At 44.4% G+C, this 17,026-nt stretch overlaps 1 protein-coding gene across 1 annotated transcript in view; it reads right to left on the bottom strand.

The window, feature by feature from the left end:
* Nucleotides 1–17,026, bottom strand: part of Ank3 (ankyrin 3) — a 307,445-nt gene that overhangs the window by 152,407 nt on the left and 138,012 nt on the right. The window contains exons 10-11 of the mRNA XM_051153191.1: nucleotides 6,887–6,985; nucleotides 2,811–3,008 (exon numbers count right to left, since the gene is read on the bottom strand). Coding sequence (XP_051009148.1) covers nucleotides 2,811–3,008; nucleotides 6,887–6,985 — 297 coding nt within the window. The remainder of the gene's footprint in view (nucleotides 1–2,810; nucleotides 3,009–6,886; nucleotides 6,986–17,026) is intronic.

Genomic DNA, 17,026 nt, shown 5'->3' with positions numbered 1-17,026 from the left:
ACAAGAGGTTAGGCATGGCTTTCCTTTCTGGAAAGAAAAGAAGTCTCGACTGGGTCCTCACAAAGTTCCCAGGTTGTAAGTTCCTGGTAGGGAAAGGCAAAATGTGCATCCGCGTCCTTACTTTATTTTGAATACTTTTTTTTTTCTTAATCTCATTTTGATTTTTGACTCAGAGCCTCATTATGTAAGGCCGAGCTGGACTCAGACGTGCTCCTTGGTAAGTTTTTTCTTTTTTAAATAATTATTTTAGGTGTATGAGTGCTGCCTTTATATCTCTGTGCCAGGTGCAGACAACGCCCTGTGGAGGTCAAATCCCCTTAGAACTGGAGTTACAGTTGTAAGCTACTGTGTGGGTGCTGGGAATTGAACCTGAGTCAAAAAGAACAGGCAATGTTCGCAACGGCTGAGCCGGCTGAGCCATCGCGAGTCCTTCTACTTTTTCTTTCTGATGCTCGGGACTGCAGGCATGTGCCATTACACTAGCTAATGTTCTTTTTCTTTCTTTCTTTCTTTCTTTCTTTCTTTCTTTTTTTGCACGTGTGTGTGTGTGTTTGTGTGTGTGTGTTTGTGTGTGTGTATGTATGTGTGTGTGTGTGCGTGTATGTGTAGGCGGTGGTTCTAAATGCTTGTGTCACCCCTAACCTGCCTGACCCCTCTCCAGCCAGTTAGCCCTTTATATTATCCTTGATTGACTTACTGTAAGTCAAGGGCCCACTCCCTTCCTGCCTCTGGCCAACTCTGTAGAAGAAGCACACGCAGCCTTATAAGTCACTGCTGTCTGGATTATACACCTAGAATATCCTGCGATGATGGATTTGTCTCTGAGGGAGCCATTAGTGTCCTGCCTCCTACCTGGATTCTTAGGCGTTAGATCAGAAGCTGAGCCTTTTGAGATTCAATAGTAAGGGACCAGAGGACAATCGCTGAGCACTTTCCCATCCCTCTATGTATTGACTGATGGAGCTTATGATCCCTTCTGCCTCACTTCAAACAAGCAAACAAACAAACAAACAAAAAAAAAACAAATGGGAAAAACACTTGCACAAAAAGCATAAGTTTGTTTGCATGGTCAGCCTTTGCCAGTGCCTGCTCAGACTTGTTCCTTGTGTGACAGGACACCTGTAATTTCAAACCCCAGAGTGTTTCATTTATTCCGAAGCTTTAAGACTCAGGCACGCACACACACACACACACACAAAGACTCAAGGACCAGGCCTGGCAGTGGTGGCACACACCTTTAATCCCAGCAGAGGCAGGGGGATCTCTGAGTTTGAGGCCAGCCTGGTCTTCAAAGGGAATTCCAGGACAGTCTCAAAAAACAAAACAAACAAACAAAAGAGTCAAGCACAAGCTTGCTCTGAAGATATAAGATGATTCCGTAGTATTTAGCTCATTTGCTCAAATGTTTAATCTCATAAAAATAATTGGCCTTTAAACAAGTTACCCAGCAAGCTGATGCCCACCAGCTGAGGCTGGACCGCCTATTCCGGCTGCTAGTAGGGAACTGTACAGCATCAATGTCCACCATACAGGATGGGGTCAAAACCCCAGCAGGTGCCTCCAGGGAACCCAATTCTTTGGCTATAGTTCATCCCAGGGTAACTGTCTACAATGCTCCTCTACTGGGAAAACTTTAGTCATAGGAAAATGAAAGTTAAGCACACACCCTGCTCTAAGCCCTCCTTTTTTTTTTTCCTCCTATGGAAATTGAATGAGTCATGGCTTTTTACACACTGGGCAGACCAACAGCTCCAGAAATACATTTTGGTGGAAACTGTTGGGATTACAGTGACAAAGAAGCGGGCTGCTGTGTACGGAATTCCAATCTCCCTCCCCATTTCAGGCACCTGAAGGCTGAGACACAAAGGCTCTGAAGGACGAGGTCACCATGCAGCTCCAGGGAAGCAGAAGCCTGCCCAGAGGGGTTGGTGGGGCGCAGCCAGCACCTCAGAATGACTAGTAAATTAATCCTTTCCCTAAAATTGGGTGTTTTTGTTTTTGTTTTTTGTTTTTCCCTCCGATCACAAATGCCTAGTCTAAATGAAATATAAACACCTTACTAAGGATGATTTTAACCATAGGAAACACCGTCTTATCAAGAAAACTGAAGGCTAACATCATTTCAGCTCACAAATTCTTGGACAAATATTATTGTTTTTAAGACAGGGTCTCACTGTGTAGCTCTGACTGGCCTGGGACTCGTTATGTAGACCTGCTAGCCTCAAACTCAGAGCTTTCCTGCTTCTGCCAATATTCCTCGCTGTCAATATATATATATACACATATACATATATATAATATATAAATGTTATTTAATAGGATATACAAAATTATTAAAAACCATCTTTTTTTTCCTGAAACAAAGTCTCATTCAGGCTGGTTTTGAACTCAGCAATCCTCCTGTCTCAGCCTTACAAGCACTGGGATAAGAGGTTTAAACTGGCACACCTAGCTTGCTTCAAGATTTTACGTGTCAGAAAGAAAACAACAGACTCTCTCCAATGTCTAACCGGAGGGATAGCAACATTACCGCAATGGGGTGGGTGAGGCTGGTCAAGTTGGTCTTTTTTATAACTGTCGGGCTTTCACTCATGTGGGACCCTGAGGACTGGTTCATTTTGCTCTGTCAGCTTTCTTCCCATCAGCACAAGGAGGCTTTGTCTATTCCCAAGGACACGTGCGAAGATTAACACAGCACTCCGATTTACTGGCACTCTATCTTTATCTCTGGAAGAGCAGCAATCCCTCCACATGCAGGGCACCGCGTGCTGTCTTGTCAGCAAGCCGCTTGCTCTGGCAGGGTGACTTACCAGGGCTTTGGCATTGGGGTTAGCTTTCTTATCCAGGAGAACCTTGGCAACTTTGTAATGGCCACAGTGGGCCGCCACGTGGAGGGCGGTCAGGTAGTCGTTGGTGACGTCGTCCACGGGCACATTGTGCTGGAGGAGGAGTTGAACGCAGTTTAAATGGTCTCCTTGTGTGGCCATGTGCAATGGCGAGAGTCCATTCTGGAACACGTAAGGAAAAAAGCACCTGTTGGTTTGCCTTCTGAACTCAAATAAGCCAAAGACAGAGCAGACCCGAAGTGTTAAAAAAAAACTCTTATTCTTCATTTGGAAATACCTTATTTATTTACTTTGGTTTCTCTGTGTAGCCCTGGCTGTCCTGGAACTTGCTTCTTAGACCAGGCTGGACTAGAACTCACAGAGATCCACCTGCCTTTGCCTCCCAGAGTGCTGGGATGACAGGTGTGCGACACTATGTCCAGCCATGCCTTCTGTTCTTAAAAGGTGTTGACAATCATTCTGAATGGCACCTGCCTTAAAAAAGGAAACTTTCCTTTCTTGTGTCAAAAAAACAAAACAAAACAAAACACTGTCAAGGGCAATTTCTTTCCCCAATTTAAAAGTATATGGTTCGTATCAGGGGCTAGAACTCACTATATTCTTACTAGGATCTCTTTCTTATCATTTAAAACTACAATGAAAAAAAGTGAGATGTGATTAGTAACCACTGGACTGTTACTGGTTTGCCCTTGCAGATGATGAGAAAAGTACAGAACCCCAGATACAACTCTGCTTCCTTTCATCCGGAAGAGTAGCAGATGAAACTTCACCGTTTCTAGAAACCTGGTGCCCCCGTGTGTCAGCAATGAGTAAAAAGGAGCCACTGACCATAGGCCCAGTCATGTGACCCCAGCTTAAATCATCCTGGCTTAATAACAGCCACAGGCAGTATGAAGGCGCTGAAGATTTGTTTCAAGGTCTCAGAGAAGAAATGAATATAGTACACCCTGGGGCTCACCCCACAGCACCGAAGAGAAGATGTTTGGAATGACGTTCACTCTTCAGTGGATGCTTTCCAACGAATGTGAATCAAGGCAGCTTAGGTCAATGTCAGTCTTTTCAAGCTTCAGTTAACGTTTGGAGGCAAAGTTGGGGAGCTTGGGCAATTTTCAGCAGGCTCATTTACCGACAGGAGGTCAAAATTACTGATATATAACTTAGCACATTAAATAAGCTGAATAAACCCTTTCCCCTCGTGTGACAGCAGATTCTGGTTTCAAAAACTTAGTCGTCAATTGTTTTGAAAGATGTTCTAGGCATGCCTGGGGAACCAGGAACACCTGAATTCTCCAAGACCTGTTATTCCACCTGAATTCTCCAAGACCGGTTAGTCCCTCTACATTTATGACACAAAAAGTCCCAAGGCAAAGCAATGTGAAATCACTTAGGCTTTCCCACCACCACTGATGGTCATATATTTCAGATATCTGTGCTCTTTAAAGGTAAGAAATTTATGACAGTATTTTTCCATACTGCCTAGCATAGAGTTCTGCAGATTAAAAAAAAAAATGGATAAAATCTCAATAAATATTGACATGGACTTAAATACTTAGGCATCCATTAGGGAGCAGGGATGTTCCTGCCTAAAGCATTCCCTTCCGACACTCTGAACCAAGGTAGATACTAATGGTGTCACCAAGGGCTGGGACATTTCCCATCTGACACTGCCACCCACAGGCATCTGTGCTCCCTCACTTCTGCCGAGTCCTTTTTTGGCTTTATGTTTTCATGCAGTCTTAGAGGGACAGCAGAGCAAACGGATCTGAGGGAACACATGAGTTGTTGGAGACTGTAAGTGGAAGCTGTGTCAAAAACAACAACAAAAAAAGGGCTTATCCTAGTGAGATATCATCAACTTGACATACCTACAGTCACCTGAGTAGGAGGTCTCAATTCTACGAGTGCCAAATCAGAGTGGGCATGTCTATAGTGGATTGTATTGACTGGCAACCGATGTAGGAAGGCCTAGCCCACTGTGGGTGACACCATTCCCTGGGAAGGTGGGCCTGAGTGGTATGAGGAAGCTAGGTAGGTATGGACCCAAGACAGAAAGCAAGCAGGGTTCATCCATGGTTTCCTCCAAGCTCTTGCTTCCGTTTCTGCACTTACTTCCCTCAATGATGGGTCATGACCCGGAAATGAAAGCCAAACAAACCCTTCTCTCTCCAGACTGCTTTTGGTCAGAATGTTGTTGTGTCACAGCAGGAGAGAGGAAACTAGAGTGCTCTGGAACGATGCACAGAATACTGACAACCAACCGGGTGTTATGGGAAACAGCGGCAAGTACGGAGACGGAAAGATGAGGTAGCCCACAGAAAGGGCCCACGTTGAATATGGCACCTGAAGCATGGCTTCGGGAGTGGTAGGCTTTCTTAGCTCAGCAATGTAAAAAAAAAAAAAAAAGAAAGGCTTAAAGGGCTGGACAGGTTGTCTTAAAGCCTGGCATGCATTGATCTATTCGCTTCCCTCTTAGCACATATTAGCAGGTGTCTTCATAAAGTGTTGTATACTAATAATCTAGGTGCTTCGGAGCCCTGGGCTGAATAAGGCAACTTTCTGACGTTCATTCTACCAAAAGAAGCTAGGCAGCAAGCACGTACCAATGACAGCAGAGACCATCTTTTTAAATGGTGTAAGGAGTGCCAATGAGATGACTCAAAAGTCGAGGTTGAGCACAGGTTGGGCAGTCAAAAAGGTCATTTTGTGGGCCAAGGAGTTGGCAAAATGCTTGCTGCAGGATGAAAAGCCAGGTGTGGCAGCACATGCCTGTCGTTGCAGTGCTAGGACAGATGAGAGGCTCCCTGGAGCTTCATCGCCACCAGCCTGCCTTCAGCGATGAACTTCAGGCTCATTGGGAGACCCTGAACATGTACACAAACGTGCTGACCTGGGCTTAACAACCAGCCCCCGAAAACAACAAAGCTCTCAATGTACCCCAGATCCCAGCACCCTAGAGTGTGTAGGTCCCCTGCCATGACCAATCTCGAGTTGCCCTTGTGATTGCTAAACATGGAAATAGGGAGAGAGAGATGCAATTTTGGTTCTGTGAGCTGACAGGAGGGTTCCAGTAGACTGCTGGGAGTGGAAAGGGCACATATACTTACTCTTCAAATCTCACACAGTGGCAGTGATGGACAAACAGAGTTTTAATGTTTTTAATTTGTACAGGGCTGAGGGTTCAGTGTACGAACAGGCAAACACTCTACCATGAAGCTACACCCCTCACCCCGGCCTCAGTCTATGAACTCTCAAGAGATTAACTGGGCGTGGGGTATAGAAAAAGACTCAGAACCCAGCCAGAAAGTAGATCCTGTAGTCTCTTTAAAATTGTGGTCAGTCGAGCCCTGAAAGTCTTATTGTATAACATTAAAATGGTAAGCATAACAGACCAAAAATAGCAAAGGAAAATCTGGGTTTGCTGCAGAACACATTATACACAAAGGCTTCATAAACCTAGACTCATTTCACGTGTGTGTATTTGCAAGAGTATGGGCATACACAGGTGTGCAAGCATATATGCATGCATGCATGCAAGATGCCTGAAGCAAAAAAAAAAAAAAAAAAAAAAAAAAAATGCCTGAAGTCGATGGTGGATATAGTCTTCCTCAATCACCTACCTTCCCCTTGATTTATTGAGAAAGACCGTCTCTTGTGAATGCACTTTTTACTTCCTTCTTTCTTTATCTTTTTCTTTCTTTCTTTAAAAAAAAAAACATTTCTGCCTAGTCTAGCTAGCAAGCTTGTGGGGGGATTCTTTCTGTCTCTGTTTCCTGAGTGCTGGGATTACAGGTGGCCACTATTTTTTTTTTTTTTCAGATTTAATATGAGTGCTGGTGACCTGAAGTACAGTCCTCATGCTAGGAAAGCAAGCCTGCATCCTCTGAGCCATTTCGCCAATCCCTAAGCTCCTCTAAAGACTTGAACTCATATTCTATTTAGTAGTGACTATGCGTTCCTCTCATTTAAAAGGCTCCGGTGAATAACCAGCAAAGGGAATCAGATCTGAGCTCAGTACAATCTTCGGAAACCAAAGACCTTACCTTGGTTTTCGAAAGAATGGGGGCGGCTCTGTCAAGCAACATCTCTACCACCTGCTCATGGCCACTTCTTGCCCCACAATGCAGCGGGGTTAGACCATCCTGTGGAACAAAGGCAATACCGTGAGTTAATGAGTCAGTACGCTTCAGGAACAAGGTGTGTTGTTTATGACCCGCTATAGCCTAAACCAAAATTTAGGACGCTATAGCCAGAGGGCCTCAACAATCTGCTCATGGATTTCATAAAGTAATTATATATTTTAAAACCAAGAATTACATTTTTATAAATTTAAGCCCCAGAGATTGGGCTGTCCTTGCCTCCCCATGCTTTCTGTGGCTTCTCAGACTTGGAGTCAGGTCCCCATGTTTGCACAGCAGGCACTCTCCTCAGACCTAAACCTTTTGCAGGAAGTCATAAAGGGACCTAGAGGTGTCAGGAGCTTCACAAGAAGACCAACAAAGCCAACTAACCAGGGCCCAGAGGAGCCTGAAATCTGGAACACCAACCAAGGACCATGCATGGACTAGACCTAGGTCCTCTAAATAGATGTAGCCAATGGGCAGCTCAGGCTTCATGTGGGTCCTCTGGTAAAGGGAGTGTGGGCTGTCTATGACAGGGACTCTGTTGCCTGCTTTTTGATCACTTCCCCCTTGATGGGCGTGCCTTGCAAAGCCACAGGGGAAGAAGATGAACTTAGTCCTGATGTGACTTGATGAGCTGGGGTGGGGGTGGGGGTGGGGGCTCCTCTTTTCCGAGGAATAGGGGAGCAGGGGATGAGGGAGACAGAGTGGGACTGGGAGGAGAGAAGGGAGGGAGCTACAACTGTGATGTAAAGTGATTAAATAAATAGGTTAATGATTAAAAAAAAGAGGAATCATGAGGGGAATTGTAGAGTGACCCTCCTTCCTCTTGCGCGTCTTTGCACACCGCTCCCTGAGCACACTTTCTTAGCGTAGTTGTGTGCTTGAGTGTGTACTGCGTCTCATCACATCCCATTCTTTAGCACGAACACACATGGACTTAAACTTCAGAGAGCTTTATTGATTTCTTGAGAACAGAGCCTCTGGCTATCAAAATTGATATGATTAGGATGATTAATTCAATTGTTCAAGCACGAATGATCAAAATACAACAATGTATACCAATGAGTGTGTGACTAGTAATTTGTTTTTTAAAAAAAACCTCTTATAATGAATTGTGCATCTTCAGGATCAGTTCTCGTATTTTCTATTAAGGTTGTCTCATTGTCAGAAGAAGACAGGCTTCGGGATTTCCAAACCATCTCTAATTTTTGCTTCTACAGATGTTAGTGGTAAGACGTTTTGTTAGCGGAGCAGAATGACACTAGTCACGGGCACCATGCCAGCTCCGTGCATGCTGGGAATTCCACGTCTAAGTACCCTTAACATTTGAGCAAATTTTTCTTCTAGTGTTCCACCGGTTCCTTTTTCTTTTCCTTTTTTGTTTTTCAAGAATCATTTTATTTTTATGTATGTGTATATGCCTGTGTGTGCGCGTGTATGCCATGTGTAGATGGGTTCCCTCAGAGGCCAGAGGAGGGTGTCATATCTGCAGGAGCCAGAGTTATAGGAGGTTGTGAGCCTTCCAACACGTGTGTGCAGGACCCAAAGAGCAGCAAGTACACTTAACTGCTGAGGTCTTCCCCTGGCCTCTCAGTCCCTTATTTTCATCAGCAGCAATGGATTCCTGACCCATACTGACAACTCTTCTGGTAGGCATAAGATTCTGTTTCCCGTCCCCTTGGAGTTACAAAGCTCTCCTCAATAGGACACTGATATTTTCGGCTACTTCCTTTCATTCCTTCCCCCTCGGAGCTTTGTACCCCTGGACCCTGTGTGCTTTTCCTTCAGTTCTCACAGACAAGGAGCAGCTGTTAAGGGATAATTAGGGAAGAAGGCTCAGCACGGAGCTGGGTGAGTAGAGTCGCTCAGTTAAAGCCACCCAAGTGTTCCCCAGCCTCCTGGAGAACCTGTCATTGTATGCTGGCATCTGTGCTCTCCAGTGAAGATCCCTGCATAAAATAAAACCTACCCTAAAGATGATCGTGTGTACCAGGACGCCAGCGTTTGATTCAGCGTGCTGGACTTGCTCACTATCTGGGCATATCTGAGGACTTAGGCTGGTTACTGTGATGTACAGGCGGGTACAGCCATATGCATAAACTACTACAACTCTTAATATCGTCAATGTTCTTTAAAACTGAATTCCAGGCAGAAATGGCATATGAGCCAATTGGAGCACTCTCCAGGGATGTTTAACTGGCCTTCCTCTCACGCTGCCTTCAGGGGTTTGCTTTATAAGCCAAAGCAATGAGGACTTTCAGGAGGATAGAGCAAAACATGGGAATCTCCAAACCAACAACAGCCTAAAGAAACCCGCCACCAAGGCCTGGTGGTTTCCTAGTAATGAAACACCTGAGCATGTCTAAGGAGGAACAAAACAATAGTGACTTTGGTCCCGTCCCCTGAGACATTTATACCTGCATGTGCACACATACTCACACATGTGCACACTCACACACACGCACACTCATACACATACATACACAAATATACACACACAAGCACACTCACACACATGTACATACACAAACATAAACACACATACAGATGCATACACATACCCCACACACACACACACACACTATATACACATATATGCAAAACATGCACACTCACTCACTCACACACATCTACATACACAAACACATAAACATGAGCACACACACGCACATATACTCTATTTCTCTCACCCACATGATATACATGCACGGCCACACATACAACCACACACACACACACTGCCACGCAGTGACTGCCACCAGTGCACTAAAGTGTCACACAACTACAGGGACATTAAAACTACAAGTTAAAGTCCTGCAGAAAGAGAAACATTTCAGTTCTCTCCTTTACCCTAAGAATTGTTCTCACGCCAACATGCTACCCTCCACATCAACATATGTGGCAGTCTTAGCAGAACATGTGACACACCACGTAAACATTTTATATACCACATGCACCCTGCATGGCCGTCTCAACAAAACCAAAGCATTAACTCTAAATAGTTAATAGACATACTGCTTTAACTTGTGGAGAAGTTTTTCCCTTTAAAAATAAGTTTTTATTTTGAAAAAAATTGAACATATTTTAGGCTTTAGTAAGCCAGTTTTTTTTTTTCCCTCATGGTCAAGTGTGATTCATCTCTATGTAGACCTTTCCCAGCTCTATGTAGATTTTCTGAAGAACCATATAATTTTATTCTCACAATCATTCCTACATGGAAAAATATATTCTTCACTAAAAACTGAGAACTCCAGGGAGGGCCAGAGAAAAGGCACTGTGAGTAAAGATGCTTGTTATGTAAACGTGGAAAATTGGGTTCAATCCCTGGAGCCCATGGCAAAGGTGGGAGGAGACCACTGACGCCACAGAACTGTCTTCTGATATGCTCATATGACATGAACATGCACATATGTATCACATGCGCACAAGAAACAATCAATTTAAAAAGTTAAACCCTTATGGTTTAAAGAGATGGGATTACCCTTCCCAAAGATATACAGGCTGAATTCAGAATGAGGCCAGAGCTGAGCACAGCTCAGGCACTAAGCCCAGCACATATGAGGAACTAGGTTTAGCCCCAGCACCGCAAGAATATTTGTCAGGGGAGGCTGGGCTATTAGTGGGCTATTAGTGATGACTCCACAACCAAGGGACAATGAAGTCCAAGTTTCCAAGCCCTGATATTCAACCACAGCCACTCTTCTTCCTGTGACAGCCTAACGCTTGAATCTCCGCTATCTTCTGCAAACCAGTGGAGCCCATAGACTCAAGAGGTGAAGATTTTTCTCATCAGTGAAGAGAGCTGCGCCGCGCCTCTCTTGCAGCCACTGCACCCTCAATCACCTTGCTTCAGTGGCATAGTCAGCTGTTTCCCAAGGTCAAATTCATCAGCTCCCCTAAACTGCAAGGAGCAGCCAACAGGAGCGTCCTTGCTCTGCTCTTAACGCTGCTGGCATCTTCACATCGGCTACCAATGCGATCTGGCACTTTTCAAATTGTACCACTCTTCAAGGAGAGTCCCAGCAGGAGAGAGATGCCCCACAAGGAAGCTGGGCATCCTGTCATGAAGGCCAGCTGTACAGGTGGGGTTGGCTAAGCTTCTGGGACATTTGTAGGTCAATAGAAAACCAGCGCTGGGAGTTAAAGTAAGAGCTGCACTGAGCAGCCCAGGTTTTTACACTCAAGTTACCTGGCTACTCAGTCAGACTCATGAAGTACACACTCAACAAGCCATACCTGATTCAGCCAAAAGAGTATGGAAGATTAGTACACACTCACCATACTTTGTATCTTTTGGACAAAAGTAAAGGAAATAACAACCACTTGGAAGCTCTTTGGTTTTACTGTGGCATGGCGGCTTACCTTCCCTAGCACAGTCCCACAGCATGGATCTCTGTTTAGGAAGGGTTCCAGTTACTGTCATTCGCTTCTCTATGCACTATAAATTCTTCAGGGTGGTGCTGGGGAGGAGGCTCAGTCGATAAGAGTGCCAGTGAGCAAGTGTGAGGACCTGAGTTCGGATCCCCAGCACCCATGTAAAAACCAGGCCACAGCCATGCATACCTACTGCCTCACTTGACACTGCTGGCAGTGATGAAGGAGCGTTGGGAACGTGGGGGCAGCAAGATGCTGGGGCTTTACCAGTTGCCAGCAGCCTAGTCTAAAATCAGCAAGCTCCAAGCTCAAGGAGAGACCCCCATCTCAAGGGAGCATGGCAGAGAGTAATAGAGGATCACACTTGGCAAGGATCCCATTTTCCACATGGGAGTACACACCCACACATACCAGCACACACACACACACACACACACACACACACACACACACACACACACACACACACACAAAGTTAAAATAATTCTCCAGGGTGGCATTCCAGGTTCTTTTAAAAACATCGATCCTGGCTTTACCCTAGCTTTCTCTGCTTCCTTCCTTTCTCCAGTTAGCATTCTTGTGGCTGCCCCTCATGCGAGCCACTCTTTTCAGAGACACTCCTACCAGGATCCAAATCCTTGCTGTCTACCATCCCACTGACACCACCACCAACCCCTCTTCCTAGAGACAATATCTCATGTAGGCCAGGCTGGTTCCCCAAATATATAACCCTAGGATGACCCTAAACTCTAAATTCTCCTGCCTCTACCTCCTGAGTGCTGGGATCACAGATGTGCACGACCATGCCTAGTTTACCCAGTACTGGTGACTGAAACCAGCCTCCTGATACATCATCGGAACCCATCCCGTACATCAGTGGTGTATGTTAATTTTACACTTTTCATTCATTTGCTTATTTGTGTGCCCATGTGTGCTAGTGTTGCAACATACATGCGGAAGTCAGAAGACATTTTGGGAGTTGGCTTTCTCTTCCTACTATGTGGATCCTGGGACCAATGACAGGCTGCTAGGCTTGGTAGCAAACTTCTCTACCTGCAGAGCCAGCTCCCTGGTCCTGTTTCCTTTTTTGTTTTGGATTCACTTTATCCATTGCTGATGCACTGTTGAAATATCTTCTCCTCCCTCCATGGGGAAGCGAGGGGGGGGGGCGGTGTGTACAAAATTCTCACCAGAGTGAGCTGTTTGTCAGTGGAGATTAGCTTGAAGAGCCTGACTCAGTCTCTTAGCTCCCTGAATTTGTTATGATCGGATTTTTCTTTCCTGTAAACCAGGATACTGCAAGCTTATAGAAGAGCTTTACATGGATACTGTGCAATATAACGCTGGCATATGCTTCTCTCTCAAATTACACAAATGTTGGAGATTTATTTGTTTGCTTGTTTGTTTGTTTGTTTTTTTGTTTTTTCTCCCTTTGGACACATAACAAGAATTTGTTTTTGTTACCAAAACTTTCAATGCATGTAAAGTGTCACTTACGATGGGTCCTGGACCAAAAAGCTGTTCTTCAACCTCATCTGACATTAACGCCCAGCTGAAAACTCCTTGGCAAAGACAACTTTAGAGGAGGTGAGGGAGCCCACTCAATATCACATGTATGTAGTTGACTAGAGAGGATCGAAAGGGAAGCTGTGTTGCCATGACAACGTTATGGGAGGGGAAATGGAATTGCAAGAGGTTGGTAATTTTCTTTCCAATCCCCTAGATTTTTAAAGCGCTAACATAATGAATGGGTTTCCCTTGGGCAGACTTTTGAATTGCCCATACTGGATGGTCCAGGGCTTCTATTTCATTCGAGTGACAGTAATCTTATTAGTGAGGTGGGAACTGCACGCTGCTGGCTGAACAGAATGCTCTCTTCTGTTAGCCAAAGAGCCAAACCTTATATACACGAAGGCCAAAAATGCCTTCCTTTAGTCTGACTTTTGTGCGGATCACAGATATGGACCAGAAAGCTGGGGACAAGGATGTCACACTGGACAATATTTCCTAGAACAGACCCTTGCCATCTGGAATCTGCTCAAAGCCAAGACTAAGGGGACATGCATTCATGACTGGGAGAGAGGAATTTCCAGAAGTGACATGTTGATTTTGGTTTGTGTCCTGTAGGCTCTTCTCTTTCTTTCCTTCTTAAGAGAAACTTCCTGATTCTAGAGGTGGAGAAGGGAGGCGAGTCAGGAGAACTCTCTGGAATACTGTGAATACAAAGTTGAATGTGATGTTAAGATGGCTGAAAACAGTAAAGGGACACTTACTAGTGTACCCAAAAGGACTGGGACAGCAGTCAGGAAAAGCCAATGAACAGTGATTATAGTTAAACAGAAAAAGCCCGTTCTTGTGTTGGAATTTCCACCTGCTGAAAACTTGACCCACCTTTATTTTAAATATTAGGCACTTGTACCCTTAATCCAAGAGAAAATGGAGTGCCATTTTTAATGTCCTCTGGTACAGGAGTTTTGCGTTTAGGGTCATATTTTGTTTTGATAACCACTGCATGAGTAAGGTATTAGGGGGTTCTATTTATAGAACAGAAAACTGCTCCAGGGACTCGATGTAGCTCTCCAAGGTCACACAGGAAGCCAAGGGTTGAGATGAGAGGTCATGTGCAAACCTGCCTCTGAAATATTGAGTTTCTTCTACTACGTGAAATAGGGTTTCTTCCAATCAAGAATTCGTTTCTGCCATTTTTATATGGACATAGAACTTTTTCTCTTCCTCATTGGAATGATGTTTATTCAATATGCTGGGGAGATGCCTCAACATGTAAATGAGCAACTTGTCCACTGATCTCACACACATGCTATGGCATATGCACTTGTGTATGTGAAGGGAAATATTTAAAATATGGAAGTAGAAGAATGTGAAACCCTTTGGCTTTCTCACTACTTATAAAACTATAGCTTTCAGAGACAACATAGACCTACATGATTTGATGTTTCTACCCTATTTTGTGGGTTTTATGTCTCTTGTCTTGTCTTGCTTCAGGTTGAGTGTTATGTAGAATGCTAAGCCATAAGTATGTTCATCAGTCCGTCCGTCCGTCCGTCCGTCCATCCATCCATCCATCCATCCATCCATCCATGCATCCATCATCTACCTGTCAGTCATCTCTATATTCTCTCTCTCCCTCTTGTCTTCTCCTTTGACTTTTTAGCCAAATCTTTCCATGGTGGTGACTTCCCTAGAGACTATAATATATAATCCGCATGATCATCATACAAGTATCATTGTGTCATACGGCAATATTAATCCTATGAATGCTACATGTTGAAGTAATAGTAAACTTAACTTTATGTATAATATGAGGATTATGGCATGTAATTCCATTTATACTATTTGGCAGCCATATAAGTCTCACAATGAACTGATTTTTAAGCATGAATATTAAATGTGATTACAAATGTCCTAACATTAGACATTTGAGATGTACAATACTTCTAAAGAGAATGGTCTACATTTTAACACTGACATTAAGGCTCAGAATGAGACTGCAACATTGAGTATTCATTTGCTGTCACTTTGTTTTAATCAAAATGATTACAGCAGATCACCGAGGGATCTTTTGGTGTCCAACTGGTTTGAGTTACTTCAAAGAACATGGACATCAGCGTTACCAAGGTACATCAGGGGAGAGCAGGAGGTAAACGCGAGTGCCTGCACCTGTGACTGAGTGGCAATGAACTAAATCAGTCTTGTCTTGAGCTTGCTATTTAAATCCTTCTGGAGAACCAGGCATGCAGTATTTATGCATGACATTGCACTCTCTCTTGAGCCAAGTAAATGGTCTTTGCATCAAAACATCAGGGCAAAGGAGAAGAGGAAGTGCTTCTGCAGCTGTGGATGCATTCCTTCCTTCAAAGCAGAAGCCTGGGGGCACTTACTTCATCATTACAGCTCTGAATTCAAACAAATTCTCTCAGGGTTCAATACATTTAGGAACTATTTTCATGTTATGCATATGAGTGTTCTGCCTGCATATGCAATGTGTGTGGGCTGGTGCCCACGTTGACTAGAAGAGGGTGTAGGATCCCTTGGAACTGCAGCAAGCTGCTATGTTGGTGCTGGGAACCGAACCAGGGTCCTCAGGAAGGGCAGTATGCATTCTTAACCACTGAGTCATCTCTCCAGCTCCTATAAATAGTTGGGGTTTTGTTGCTGTTGCTTGGTTTTCTTTTGAGGTATGTGGGGGTGGGTGGGGGGTGGGTGGGGGGTCTCATGCAGTCCAGTCTAACCGGAATTCACTGATCTTGAACTTGCCCCGCCTGCCCCGCCTTTCCAAGTGCTGAATTTAATGGCATGCATCGCCACACTGGGCTAAGTTCCCAATAGTTGTGGCAGAAAATGAAAGCCATCAGTACATTTTGGAAGACATGAAAAAACGTTTTCAATTAGTCTTGGTTCATGTGTGAACCCGGGTCCTTTCATGCTGTTTGGGTCAATGATTCAAACTCTGACGAGCTGTATTTTTAAAATCTCCTCTTTGAGAAAGCCGTTCTATGATTGTGTGTGTGTGTGTGTGTGTGTGTGTGTGTGTGTGTGTGTGTGGACAAGAGTTTGTTTGTAACAAGGACAACCGCACTCCTGAGATTGTAAAGGAAAGCAGAAGTCTGGTTTTCTTTTTCTTAGTTTTAAACTGAGAGAAAGGCAACCAGTTACATTCCGGGGTTAGGGGAGGTTGGGTGTGTGTGTGTGTAGGGTAAATGTATAAGCTATGACTATGTTCTCTGGCAGACACCTCAGGGTAGCAGGTTGAAGAAATTATGAAGACACCCATCTCGCATCTATCTATATAAATCTGTATATAAATATCTCCTCACTCTTACATGGGAATTGAATGTCATGTGAACAGAAAAATTACATCGCAGAAGCAGTCAGTCAAGTCCATTAAGGCCTTTGACAAATGCAACTTTAAAGAGTTTATCTTACTTCAGGATGTCCACTGAACACTTTTTGAATATGTAATGTAGACAGTAGTGCTACGGTTATGTGCAATGTTGGGTGCTGGGGTATGTGAGCACAGGACACTTAGCACCTGCTAGAAAGGCTAGGAGGGCGTGGTGTCAGTATTCCAGGAGTCTTAACTGTTCTCAGAGCCCACAACACATCTTATCAGGAAATGCAAGCCTGCAGCCTTATTTTTAGATGCCGAGAAGTTAGTAAAACGAGGGAACTCGACATTTAGAGTTGTTCTGGAATAAGGACTATATCAAGTCTCTGACTGGGCTGGGAACTGACGCAGAAGAAATAAAAATGGTAAGAGACCATCTGCCACAGAGTGCCTTTCCTCAGCAAGTACCAAACATTCATGCTAGCTTGGAAGCGAGTGAGAGTTCAGTGCAGAGAACAGCAGGCGGACCTCAGCAAAGCATCATAGGCTATAACAAAACCCATAAAGATCTTATTGGAAAATAGCAACTTCCACAAAGCCCTTGAATCAAGAGCTGCCCCTAGACCAGCATCCAAAATGGCAAGTGCGCGTGCACACACACACACACACACACACACACACACACACACACACACACACACACACTCCTGCCATCGCCCTCCAGGCACTCTGCATGCCACGCCACCATGTTGGCAAGAACTAGAAGGAGCCAACGTGCTGGGAGATATCAGTTCAGTGTGATGACACTGGGGTTTTGGGAAAAGGTTTCCTGCGAGTGA

The sequence above is a fragment of the Acomys russatus genome, chromosome 11, assembly GCF_903995435.1.
Source record: "Acomys russatus chromosome 11, mAcoRus1.1, whole genome shotgun sequence".
Lineage (NCBI taxonomy): Eukaryota > Metazoa > Chordata > Mammalia > Rodentia > Muridae > Acomys > Acomys russatus.
The sequence above is the reverse complement of the archived record's forward strand: the minus strand, read 5'-3'. Positions and strand labels throughout refer to the sequence as shown.